This window comes from Rana temporaria, chromosome 9 (genome assembly GCF_905171775.1).
Source record: "Rana temporaria chromosome 9, aRanTem1.1, whole genome shotgun sequence".
NCBI lineage: Eukaryota > Metazoa > Chordata > Amphibia > Anura > Ranidae > Rana > Rana temporaria.
In genome coordinates, this window is record NC_053497.1 from 50,011,529 (window position 1) to 50,025,021 (window position 13,493).

At 43.6% G+C, this 13,493-nt stretch overlaps 2 protein-coding genes across 5 annotated transcripts in view; one reads left to right on the top strand and one right to left on the bottom strand.

Annotated features, from left to right (window-relative positions):
- Window positions 1–320: 320 nt before the first annotated feature.
- On the bottom strand, window positions 321–9,906 carry LOC120913469 (zinc finger protein 25-like). Of its 4 annotated transcripts, none has more exons than XM_040323426.1 (2): window positions 9,654–9,814; window positions 321–1,386 (listed from the first exon to the last, which is right to left on the bottom strand). In XM_040323426.1, the coding sequence occupies exon 2, from the start codon at window positions 1,170–1,172 to the stop codon at window positions 429–431; it is 744 nt and encodes a 247-aa protein (XP_040179360.1). In that variant the 5' UTR covers window positions 1,173–1,386; window positions 9,654–9,814; the 3' UTR covers window positions 321–428. The 4 variants fall into 4 exon arrangements, 3 of the variants coding, with proteins under 3 accessions (XP_040179360.1, XP_040179359.1, XP_040179361.1); XM_040323425.1 differs by having other exon boundaries at window positions 9,620–9,814; XM_040323427.1 differs by lacking the exon at window positions 9,654–9,814 and adding an exon at window positions 2,627–2,685.
- A 27-nt stretch (window positions 9,907–9,933) lies between these two features.
- VARS2 (valyl-tRNA synthetase 2, mitochondrial) overlaps window positions 9,934–13,493 on the top strand; it is a 68,367-nt gene continuing 64,807 nt past the window's right edge. The window contains exon 1 of the mRNA XM_040323424.1: window positions 9,934–10,076. The gene's annotated coding sequence lies outside the window, so the exon portion shown is untranslated. The remainder of the gene's footprint in view (window positions 10,077–13,493) is intronic.

Sequence of the window (13,493 nt, forward strand, 5' to 3'; positions counted from 1 at the left end):
TTTTTAATTAAAAAAAGTGTAATTTTTTCCTAAAAAAGTGCGCTTGTAAGACCGCTGCGCAAATACGGCGTGACAGAAAGTATTGCAACGATCGCCATTTTATTCTCTAGGGTGTTAGGATAAAAAATATATATAATGTTTGGGGGTTTTAATTAGAGGGAAGAAGATGGCAGTGAAAATAGTGAAAAATTACATTAGAATTGCTGTTTAACTTGTAATGCTTAACTTGTAATACCAACGGACACCACCAGATGGCGCCAGCTTACACATCTGGTGGTAATAACTTGTAATACCAACGGCTCACCACCAGATGGTGCCCCCCTTCCAAGCCAAGTCGCCAGGACCCTATTTCTAGTTGCCATGGCGACCTGGATTTGTCGATCCCTGATTTAAAGAATCACATGGACCCTTGGAACGGCCTTTCAGCTTCACCAATCATCCGAGTCTTCTGTTATACCAGAAGATTGATCGGATTCCACAATTGGAATTTTGTTTGGGCTGTGAGCTCTGTAGTGGACATCCAGAATATACTTCCTGCTGAACCTCTTCTTGCACTTCTCACACTCAAAGGGTTTCTCTCCTGTGTGGATTCTTAAGTGCCTATTGAGATGATTCTTCCGGCAGAAACTTTTTGGACACTCAGGGCACTTATACGGCTTCAACCCAGTGTGGGTTCTCTGATGGATAGTAAGTTGGGTCTTGTTGACAAATTGTTTCCCGCACTCAGCACATAGGAAGGGCTTCACCCCCGTGTGGAATCTCTCATGGACAGTAAGGTGGGCCTTGTTGATAAACCCTTTCCCGCACATGGAACATTTAAAAGGCCTTTCTCCCGTATGAGTCCTCATGTGGCGCTCCAGTTCCACCTTGTCCCGGACGCTTTTTTCGCACTCGGTACATTTGTAGAGTCTCTTTCCACATTGGAGGGCTTCATGTCTTCTGTAATGGCCAGCCTGTTTGAAGGTCTTCTTGCACAGTGGACGTGTAAACTGTTGCTTCTCCTTCTTGCCTTCAACTAGCTTGGTCGGCTCCTTGGCTTCACTCAAGCGCTCTCCACTGCTGCAACTCATCGAGGGTTTGAAGTCAGAGCTTCTCTGAGACTTTTTTTTCAGTCTCTTAACCTTTTTTTCTGAATTCGCAGGATCAGAACTTATACTGCGGTCTGACTCCATATTATTTTTATTGATCGTCCAAATTTTAGTTCACCTGCTATATAACGTAAAACACTTCTAAGGGACGTATTTGTTGTCCCTGCTTGATGGGACAAGGAGATGATGGCACTTGTAGAACATCAACGTTGTCTTTGCCTTGTGGTTTACCGTCACAAGCATTTTACCTCAGGTACTTCCACCAAATATTTATTTCTTAAGATTTTATGTTCATTATCTGCAAAAACAAAATTGAGAATATAGTTAGGAATGGTCGTTAGAAATTCACCTGGATTTTTTTCTTTTGGCTTTTGAAATAGCTGAAAAGGGGTTAAAGGGGAGTTCCACCCACAATTTCACTTTTTAAGTATAAATACCCCTGTAATACACAAGTTTAATGTATTCTATTAAAGTTAGTCTGTAAACTAAGGTCCGTTTTGTTAGGTTGTTACAGCATTTAGATAGTTTATAATCTAGAAATAGACCGTGGCCATCTTAAGCGTGGGCATCATGAAGCCAGAATGTATGACTTCCTGGATTTCAGCTTTGCATATCTCGCACATGCTCAGTGCACAAGCAATGTAATAGGTTTCAGTCAGGTTTGCAAGGACTACTGGGAAACATGATGCCTATCCCAGAAACCCTTGCAAATAGCCTAGGCAAATAAGGAGGAGGAAGTAATGAAGGACTACAAAATAAAGGTATTTACAAGCAACAAATTAAATAAAAATTGTCCATTCTGAACACTATGAGATTAGAGCATGCAGCACAGACAAACATAAAAAAATGGGTGGAACTCCACAGTTTCCATCCTAAAATTTAGTTTTCATTATTGTGCTCATTAGACCTAAAAAAAGAAAAAAAAATGTTGTTTTACTCATCTGGAAATGCCTGTTGCTATGTGGTCCCACGAAATCTGCCTTTGAAAACACCTAGGATTCTGACATCATCTCCCTCTAATGCTCCTGGGAAATGTGTGTCATCATTTCCCAGGATGCAGTGCGCTACCCAATTATCACTCCCCATCCAAGACTTCCAGGAAGTAAGTGCCTGTAGGCTTCACAATGCCCACAAGCAAAATGACAACGGTGCAGATATAGTTTTATAAACTATCTTTTTTGAATATCTATGCGGAGCGGCGGCGGATTGTAAAATAGTAAGTGACCGGATTTATATTATAAAAACGCAGGATGAAAGGACATACATTTAAAAAATGCTAATTGTGGTTGGAACCCTGCTTTAAATGTCCCCCGGTGATGGGGATGAGAGAGATAGGAGATCTTTTTGAAGGATAACTCCACTTTAGCTAAAAACAAGTACAAGGTACACAGCATCTCTGAGCTCTAGCAGGCAGGGGCTGGGACTACACTACAGAAAACAGAGGAGAGCTGAGTGTAACATGAGACCTGAGTGGAGGGAAAGGCCACCACCTCTAAACATATCATAGTGAAACATGCACAAATGAAACTGCTAATCACCTGCTGTGTGCTGGGGAGGGTGAAGCTGTCTCCCAAGATTCTGTGGTGTCGTCATAGACCAGTGATGGCGAACGCGTGGCACGCGTGCCGCTCCCGGCACGGCAAGCTGTTTCGGTGGGCACGCCATGAAATGAAAGCATACAGTGGAAAATCTAATTGTCCACACCGCACTGCAAACTACATCCCCCATAGTTCTATCTATTGGCTAGCGGTGACGTACCTGAGTGGGAGTGACAAAGAATAAGCGACGGGGGGGGGTGACGTACGCACGCTAATCCAATCCACACTGCACCCACCAATCAGCGGCTAGCTGCCGAAATAATCAGATCTGCGCTTCTAATATTTGCTTCACCCACCAGCCAATCAGTATTGCTGTTACCCGCCCTCCTCCTGCAGCCCGCCACATTTGACAAGAAGATGCAGGCAGAGATGAAAGCGTGGCTGTGCTGTATTGAGGTGGGCGGGAGTGTGCTCTGCTCGGCTCTGTTCCCTGCATTTGCCGTGTTGTAGAGAGCCTGCTTCTCCTCTGTCAGGACCAGAGCTGCTGTGACTCTGACAAGAGCCATCACAGAGCAGGCTTTCTGTGATGGCCCCCCCTTCTCCGGTCAGCAGCACCAGCAGAGAGACCTTCCTCGACAGGACTGAGTGGTTTGCAGAAGGGGACTGAATTACAGGTAATCATTGTTCAGTAACTTTTCATTATGCAGCTATTTTTCAGTGTGCAGTAATTTTTCAGTGTGCAGTATGTTTTATTATGCAGTCAGTTTTCAGTGTGCAGTAATTTTTCAGTGTGCAGTCATTTTTCAGTGTGCAGTATGTTTTATTATGCAGTCAGTTTTCAGTGTGCAGTCAGTTTTCAGTGTGCAGTCATTTTTCAGTGTGCAGTATGTTTTATTATGCAGTCAGTTTTCAGTGTGCAGTCATTTTTCAGTGTGCAGTCATTTTTCAGTGTGCAGTATGTTTTATTATGCAGTCAGTTTTCAGTGTGCAGTCAGTTTTCAGTGTGCAGTATGTTTTATTATGCAGTCAGTTTTCAGTGTGCAGTATGTTTTATTATGCAGTCAGTTTTCAGTGTGCAGTCATTTTTCAGTGTGCAGTCAGTTTTCAGTATGCAGTCATTTTTCAGTGTGCAGTCATTTTTCAGTGTGCAGTCATTTTTCAGTGTGCAGTATGTTTTATTATGCAGTCAGTTTTCAGTGTGCAGTCAGTTTTCAGTGTGCAGTCAGTTTTCAGTGTGCAGTCAGTTTTCAGTGTGCAGTCAGTTTTCAGTGTGCAGTATGTTTTATTATGCAGTCAGTTTTCAGTGTGCAGTCAGTTTTCAGTGTGCAGTCAGTTTTCAGTGTGCAGTCAGTTTTCAGTGTGCAGTCAGTTTTCAGTGTGCAGTATGTTTTATTATGCAGTCAGTTTTCAGTGTGCAGTAATTTTTCAGTGTGCAGTAATTTTTCAGTGTGCAGTCATTTTTCAGTGTGCAGTATGTTTTATTATGCAGTCAGTTTTCAGTGTGCAGTCAGTTTTCAGTGTGCAGTCAGTTTTCAGTGTGCAGTCATTTTTCAGTGTGCAGTATGTTTTATTATGCAGTCAGTTTTCAGTGTGCAGTCATTTTTCAGTGTGCAGTCATTTTTCAGTGTGCAGTATGTTTTATTATGCAGTCAGTTTTCAGTATGCAGTCATTTTTCAGTGTGCAGTCATTTTTCAGTGTGCAGTATGTTTTATTATGCAGTCAGTTTTCAGTGTGCAGTCAGTTTTCAGTGTGCAGTATGTTTTATTATGCAGTCAGTTTTCAGTGTGCAGTCAGTTTTCAGTGTGCAGTCAGTTTTCAGTGTGCAGTCATTTTTCAGTGTGCAGTATGTTTTATTATGCAGTCAGTTTTCAGTGTGCAGTCATTTTTCAGTGTGCAGTCATTTTTCAGTGTGCAGTATGTTTTATTATGCAGTCAGTTTTCAGTGTGCAGTCAGTTTTCAGTGTGCAGTATGTTTTATTATGCAGTCAGTTTTCAGTGTGCAGTATGTTTTATTATGCAGTCAGTTTTCAGTGTGCAGTCATTTTTCAGTGTGCAGTCAGTTTTCAGTATGCAGTCATTTTTCAGTGTGCAGTCATTTTTCAGTGTGCAGTCATTTTTCAGTGTGCAGTATGTTTTATTATGCAGTCAGTTTTCAGTGTGCAGTCAGTTTTCAGTGTGCAGTCAGTTTTCAGTGTGCAGTCAGTTTTCAGTGTGCAGTCAGTTTTCAGTGTGCAGTATGTTTTATTATGCAGTCAGTTTTCAGTGTGCAGTCAGTTTTCAGTGTGCAGTCAGTTTTCAGTGTGCAGTCAGTTTTCAGTGTGCAGTCAGTTTTCAGTGTGCAGTCATTTTTCAGTGTGCAGTATGTTTTATTATGCAGTCAGTTTTCAGTGTGCAGTCATTTTTCAGTGTGCAGTCATTTTTCAGTGTGCAGTATGTTTTATTATGCAGTCAGTTTTCAGTATGCAGTCATTTTTCAGTGTGCAGTAATTTTTCAGTGTGCAGTATGTTTTATTATGCAGTCAGTTTTCAGTGTGCAGTCAGTTTTCAGTGTGCAGTATGTTTTATTATGCAGTCAGTTTTCAGTGTGCAGTCAGTTTTCAGTGTGCAGTATGTTTTATTATGCAGTCAGTTTTCAGTGTGCAGTATGTTTTATTATGCAGTCAGTTTTCAGTGTGCAGTCAGTTTTCAGTGTGCAGTCAGTTTTCAGTGTGCAGTATGTTTTATTATGCAGTCAGTTTTCAGTGTGCAGTATGTTTTATTATGCAGTCATTTTTCAGTGTGCAGTCATTTTTCAGTGTGCAGTCAGTTTTCAGTGTGCAGTCAGTTTTCAGTGTGCAGTCAGTTTTCAGTGTGCAGTCATTTTTCAGTGTGCAGTATGTTTTATTATGCAGTCAGTTTTCAGTGTGCAGTCATTTTTCAGTGTGCAGTCATTTTTCAGTGTGCAGTATGTTTTATTATGCAGTCAGTTTTCAGTATGCAGTCATTTTTCAGTGTGCAGTCATTTTTCAGTGTGCAGTATGTTTTATTATGCAGTCAGTTTTCAGTGTGCAGTCAGTTTTCAGTGTGCAGTATGTTTTATTATGCAGTCAGTTTTCAGTGTGCAGTCAGTTTTCAGTGTGCAGTCAGTTTTCAGTGTGCAGTATGTTTTATTATGCAGTCAGTTTTCAGTGTGCAGTATGTTTTATTATGCAGTCAGTTTTCAGTGTGCAGTCATTTTTCAGTGTGCAGTCAGTTTTCAGTGTGCAGTCATTTTTCAGTGTGCAGTCATTTTTCAGTGTGCAGTCATTTTTCAGTGTGCAGTCATTTTTCAGTGTGCAGTCATTTTTCAGTGTGCAGTCAGTTTTCAGTGTGCAGTCAGTTTTCAGTGTGCAGTCATTTTTCAGTGTGCAGTATGTTTTATTATGCAGTCATTTTTCAGTGTGCAGTATGTTTTATTATGCAGTCAGTTTTCAGTGTGCAGTCAGTTTTCAGTGTGCAGTCATTTTTCATTATGCAGTCATTTTTCATTATGCAGTCATTTTTCATTGTGCAGTATGTTTTCATTATGCAGTCATTTTTCATTGTGCAGTATGTTTTCATTGTGCAGTCATTTTTCAGTGTGCAGTCAGTTTTCATTATGCAGTATGTTTTCATTATGCAGTATGTTTTCATTATGCAGTATGTTTTCATTATGCAGTATGTTTTCATTATGCAGTATGTTTTCATTATGCAGTATGTTTTCAGTGTGCAGTCATTTTTCAGTGTGCAGTATGTTTTCATTGTGCAGTAACCGAATGTAATTCTGAAACCTACATTCTGAACAAATTTGGCTGAAACGTAAATTTTTGGTCCTTTTGGGGTGAATTAAGAGGGATGATCAGTCCCATCCTCTGTACAGAGACGCTGGCAGGTTTAATTCTGTGTTGGCACTTTGAAAGAAATAAGTTGGTTTTGTCGCGGTTTGGGCACTCGGGCTCAAAAAGGTTCGCCATCACTGTCATAGACTGTCTGGAGTAAATCATGCAGATATAGAGGAAAGAGATAGCTAGTACACACTTTCTTTTACACACCTTCCTGTCCAGGCCATTAGGTTTTCAGCGCTGTTACACCTTGAATGACAATAACTCAGTCATGCAATACTGAACCCAACTGACATTAATCATTTTTTGTGACAGATAGAGCTTCATTTTGGTGGTTTTTAATCACCACTGGGTTTTTATTTTTTGCTAAATAAAGAGGCCAACATTTTTGAAAAAGAAAATAAAATATGCATTGTCTTAGTTTGTTATAATTTTTTTTTTCACAGACTAGCCAAACAGAGGGGCCCTAAATCCAAAGAGCAACTTCAGGCTTTGGAAGGGCCTCAATTTAGGCATCTAATTTCCTGACTACCTATCACATCTTTGGATGCCCTGGTGCACCAGGACAGTGGAATCACCCATTAAATGACCACATGTTTGAAAGCAACACCCCAGGGGATTTTCTAAGAGGTATTTGCCACAAGTGTTTTGGAAAATGCAGAATAAAAAAAACAAAATGATTTTTACACAAAAGAGAAATGTCTCATATAGCATTGACATACTTACAAACCAAAACACATTTTGCTACTCCACCGCATGTGTGAGACTTTCTCAGGCAACATGCAGAAATGTGGTCAATATACAAGAAAATCAGGAACTCTGATTCTAGCTACACTGGGGCTGGTGTAGTGGTGAACAGAGAACTGTGACTGGCTGCAATATTAGGGCTTATTCTCATGTGCGGTTGTGGGACGGTAAAACCTCATGGTTGACCCATGGTTTTACCACCACTCAACCGCTACCCCCTTTAGCTCCAGAGGCTGGGGGTATACACCTACCATGGCTGCAATGCTTAGAGAGAGATTGAACCACTCCAGGTGGTGGACTGAGGATGGCGCCCTCCTTAATGTGGAAGTAGCAGGTGCTGGCTCAGCACATATTCGTGAAAAAGGAAAATCTGGACAGCCGCACTCCAATAAATTGCCTTTATTGTAAAGTTCATGTAACCGCAGAAGCAAGGCTGCTGTGGTGGTGATCAGGGACACTGTAACTGGTGGTGTTGCGGTGATCAGGGATAAAATGACTGGTATGGTAGTGATCAGGGACACTAACTGGTTTTGCGGTGATCAGGGACATTGCGACTGGTGTAGCGGTGATCGTGTCAAATATGACTGGTATTGCAGTGATCAGGGACACTGTAACTGGTGTAGCGGTGATCAGCGACACTGTAACTGGTGTAGCGGTGATCAGCGACACTGTAACTGGTGTAGCAGTGATCAGGGACACTGTAACTAGTGTTGCGGTGATCAGGGACAATGACTGGTGCAGCAGTGATCAGGGACACTGTAACTGGTGTAGCGGTGATCAGGGACACTGTAACTGGTGTAGCGGTGATCAGGGACACTGTAACTGGTGTAGCGGTGATCAGGGACACTGTAACTGGTGCAGCAGTGATCAGGGACACTGTAACTGGTGTGACGCTGATCAGGGACACTGTAACTGGTTTAGCGGTGATCAGGTACAATATGACTGGTGTGATGCTGATCAGGGACACTGTAACTAGTGTAGCGGTGATCAGGGACAATGACTGGTGTAGCGGTGATCAGGGACACTGTAACTGGTGTAGCGGTGATCAGGGACACTGTAACTGGTGTAGCGGTGATCAGGGACACTGTAACTGGTGTAGCGGTGATCAGGGACACTGTAACTAGTGTTGCGGTGATCAGGGACAATGACTGGTGCAGCAGTGATCAGGGACACTGTAACTGGTGTAGCGGTGATCAGGGACACTGTAACTGGTGTAGCGGTGATCAGGGACACTGTAACTGGTGTAGCGGTGATCAGGGACACTGTAACTAGTGTTGCGGTGATCAGGGACAATGACTGGTGCAGCAGTGATCAGGGACACTGTAACTGGTGTAGCGGTGATCAGGGACACTAGCTAGTGACAGTATGTAAAAAAATAAATAAATGACGTCCAGCAGGATAAGCCGCAGGGGCGTGCAAATTGGCAATCGGTGGTGCTCTGTGTCACTCTGACACACCCCATCTCCAATCATGGTAAAGAGCCTATGACGTAGGCGCTTTACCACATGATCAGCTGTGACCAATTACAGCGGTGACCAGGAAGTGCCGGGGTTCGCACTGACAGGGACAGCCGATTGGTGGCACTCCTGTCAGATTTGGTCCGCACTGATTATTAGCGCAGCCCCCATCAGAGGGACCCGCGACAATGCCAATCAGTGCCTATCAAATGGCCAATCAGTAACGCCTGTCAGTGCCCTTCACACATGGCAATCAGTGCCCATCGGTAATGGCTGTCAGTAACTCCTCATCAGTGCGGCCTATCAGTGTCATCTATTTGTGCCCATTAGTGCCACCTAATGGTGCACATCAGTACTGAATATCAGTGCCCATCAATTCTACATTATAGTGTATCCTCATCAGTACCACCTTATCAGTGCCTGTCGGTGAAGTAGATTTTTATTTTTTGACAGCTTGCTTGCTACTGTGGGATTTTTGCAATCGGTTTTACACCTACTATTCTATGCAACAGTATCACTGTGGGCACATATTTGTAAAAAAAACAAAAAAAACTGGCTTAGCTGTTTATCCATCAAACATGTAAATGCGTTCTATGCTAAATGGAGCAAATTTGAATGTCTGATTGCAGATCAAAATGTGTCACTAGAGAAAATGCCACATCACGGTCACTAGATGGCGCTGACCATCATAGGAAATGATCATGCTCCTCGGCTCCATCTAGTGGTCATAATGCAGTATTTTATAGGCAAACAACTATGCACATTTCTTCCTACAGACTCTATAACTTTATTATTCCCTAGTGCTGGCAACACATACATATATAATACATGGAAGTCCCTGTACATTTTACAGCTTATATAAACCTAGTTTTGGGGATTACATTTAATATAATAATAATACAAATCTGCATGTACTTTGTATTACATGAGGTCATTCATTGATCTGTACCTGAGCCTCCAGGGATGGCAGTGCCCGCTCTTACCTCCTTCATCATATGCAGATTCTGGGGAAAGGGCAGAGACACCACTTGAAAAACTCAGGATCAGATCACGCAACTCTGCTACTGCGATTCTCACAGATGAAAATAACTCTGTAATCTGATTGGTGCGGAGAAAATACAGTCGACGCTGCTAATGCAGTCGTAAGATAGTCGCGCAGTGATTGGCTCAGTAGCCTTAAAACCCGCTCGTGATTGGTGGAGATCGCTGGTGGGATGCACGCTGCATTTCCGGGTTTCGTTTCCCTGCATTGCGATTGGTGACTGGAACGCCCACCATATTTCCGGGCATCTTGCCCGTTCGGTGATTGGAGGATGCCAGCGCTGGAACGCACGCTGTTTCCGGTTTTCTGCTGACAGTGCTGAGCGGCTCGTGTTAAAGTTCCATGCCAGGGAGGCAGAGGCAAGGTCAGCCCGGGCTGGAGAGGGGGGCAGAGCTGGCATGGCTGTAACTGGGAGACAGGGAGGAACAGACAAACAAAGCAGAGACACACAAGAGAACCTGTCAGCACTGATTTGGGTTTAAAGAAGAAGTAAACCCTGATGGGGTTTACTTTCTCTATGTCTCCCTGCAAAGGTAAAGCATAATGGGCTACCATGCATCGCATCGTAGCCCATTATGTGACACTTACCTGCAGTAGATGCCCACGGGGTCGCCGTCTTCCTCCATGGCAGCGAGCATCCATTCTTCACCCCTCTTTTTCTGGGGGCGGCGTGACTGGCCGGAGTCGCGTGACGTCACTCCCGTGGCAGCCGCCTTTAACGGCATGATCCCGGGTTGAAACGGCACAGCGTGCCCTTTCAAGATAGCGAATGCCTCAGAAGAAGGCATCGCTCGGGGAACTTGCAAATATCTCTGAGACCGTGTAGGCTTACCTGTAGGTGTAACTTCCGCCAGAGGGTTTACAACTGCCTTAACCACTTCAGCCCGGACCATTTTGCTGGTCAATGACCGGGCCACTTTTTGCGATTTGGCACTGCGCCGCTTTAACTGACATTTGCGCGGACGTGCAACGTGGCTCCCAAACAAAATTGACGTCCTTTTTTCCCCACAAATAGAGCTTTCTTTTGGCGGTTTTTGATCACCTCTGCGTTTTTTGTTTTTTTTTCGCTATAAACAAAAACAGAGCAACAATTTTGGAAAAAAAAAAATGCAATATTTTTAACTTTTTGCTATAATAAATATCCCCAAAAATATATAAAAAAACTATTTCTTTCCTCAGTTTAGGCCGATACGTATTGTTCTACATATTTTCCGTAATTTTTTTGTTGCAATAAGCGTTTATTGATTGGTTCGCGCAGAAGTTATAGCGTCTACAGAATAGAGCATCGTTTTATGGCATTTTTATTCATATATTTTTTTTACTAGTAATGGCAGCGATCTGCAATTTCTATCGGTACTGCGACACTTTAGACACATTTTTGGGGCCATTGGCATTTTTATAGCGATCAGTGCTATGAAAATGCATTGATTACTGTAAAAATGTCACTGGCAGGGAAGGGGTTAACACTAGGGGGCGACCAAGGGGTTAATTATGTTCCCTCATTGTGTTCTAAGAGCCCTTTCACACTGCTGCGTTTTTGCGGTAAAAATAGCGCTATTATAACGCTCCCCATGCCCCCTACATTGAAATAAATTAAAAACCGTTGTAAAAACGGAGCGTTAAAATCGCGGTAAAACACTGCGTTTTTACCGCATTTTTAATTCATTTCAATGGAGAGGGGCATGGGGAGCGTCAAAAACGTGGCAAAAACACACTAGTGTGAAAGGGACCTTACTGAAGGGGGGGGTGGGACTGACTGGGGGAAATGACAGATCGCTGTTCATACTTTGTATGAACATATGATCAGCAATTTCTCCCCGTGAAAGAACCGGGAGCTGTATGTTTTCACACACAGCTCCCGGTTCTCGCTCTGTCACAAGCGATCGCGGGTGCCCGGCGGTGATCGTATCTGCCGGGCACTCGCATCAGCACCAGGGGCGAGCGGGGGGCGCAGAGCAACATCACGTTCTACTACGTGATTTTGCACAGCCGAGACGACCTGCCGCACTAAAACTGTGGTGAGTGGTCGGCAAGCGGTTAAAATGGCCGTTTTGATTCACCAGGAGAGAAGCCAATCAGATTTTAGCTACTACTCAGATTAGTACAGTTCTGTAATCATTAGCACAAGCGCTGCAAGTATCTGAATGTGACTGATTTCAGTCCCTGTACAGCATACTCGGAGGAGGATAAAGCAGAGTGACACAGAGATGAGCTTAGCACTGTGCTGCTTCTCCTTTCACTGTCCAGTCACATTCGGGGGGTGCTGCCAGGATGATCTGGGCTCAGGGAAAGTTGGTAAAATGATGCTGGCCATCAGGCTGAGGTCATCTAGTGGTAGTTTACACACTGCAGCCACCATGAGTGTGTGTATATCCTACAACCTGACTGTCAGAAGCGATTGGATGGCTCTGCACACATCCACGGTAGCTGAAGACCACCCCACCCATGCTAGTGCCCACCATGTATCCCAGGCTCTGCTTGCCTGGCACTGCCATGGCGGGTGCCACTGAGTAGATGGGAGGGATCCGAGTGATCATCCATCTAGTCTCCCCCTTTCTTATTGCTGACCCCGGAAGTGACTTTCTACAGTAAATCTACACATTACTTCCGGGTCCCCCTTTAACTTTTCCCAGCCTGTATGGGGGGGCAGGTGAGACATGCAGGGTCTTTTTGTCCCCCTGGTGTCCCAATAAAGAGAATCTTTTGCCCAAAAATGATCACATAGGGAACTTTTTGTCCCCTATGTCAGGGCTCGACAAATCCCGGTCGCCAGATCGTCATGGCGACTAAAAATAGTGTCCTGGCGACTTGGCTTGGAAGCTGGCGCCATCTGGTAGTGAGCCGTTGGTATTACAAGTTATTACCACCAGATGTGAGCTGGCGCCATCTGGTGGTGACCGTTGGTATTACAAGTTAAGCATTACAAGTTAAACAGCAATTCTAATGTAATTTTTCACTATTTTCACTGCCATCTTCTTCCCTCTAATTAGAACCCCCAAACATTATATATATTTTTTTATCCTAACACCCTGGAGAATAAAATGGCGATCGTTGCAATACTTTCTGTCACGCCGTATTTACGCAGCGGTCTTACAAGTGCACTTTTTTGGGAAAAAAATTACACTTTTTTTAATTAAAAAATAAAACAGTGAAGTTATTCCCATTTTTTTTAATATTATGAAAGATAATGTTACGCCGAGTAAATTCATACCCAACATGTCACGCTTCAAAATTGCGTCCGCTCGTAGAATGCCGACAAACTTTTACCCTTTAAAATCTCCATAGGCGACGTTTAAAAAAAATCTACAGGTTGCATGTTTTGAGTTACAGAGAAGGACTAGGGCTAGAATTATTGCTCTCGCTCTACCAATCGCGGCGATACCTCACATGTGTGGTTTAAACACCGTTTACGTATGCGGGCGCTGCTCACGTATGTGTTCGCTTCTGCGCGCAAGCTCGTCAGGACGGGGCGCGTTTTCTGGCTCCTAACTTTTTTAGCTGGCTCCTAGATTCCAAGCAAATTTGTCAAACCCTGATACTGCATTTGGCCAGAGGTGCGCCGGTGACACACAGAGCTGTTCGTAAAATACTTGCCAATACTGCTTTCCAAGTGCAGCAGGACTGTCTCTGAGTATTTCCGAGTCTCTCCGGCGCCCCCCTCCTGTGGCCACATGTGGTATTGCATGCCATAGAAGTCAATGTGAAACTAATTATTTTGGGGAAATTTGCAATGCGAGTGCTTTGGATTACAAACATTCTCCTGGAACGGATTATGTTCGTA

Coding starts and splice junctions, on each gene's coding strand:
- LOC120913469 (XM_040323426.1), bottom strand. CDS start 1,172: ATGGAGTCAGACCGCAGTATAAGTTCTGATCCTGCGAATTCAGAAAAA.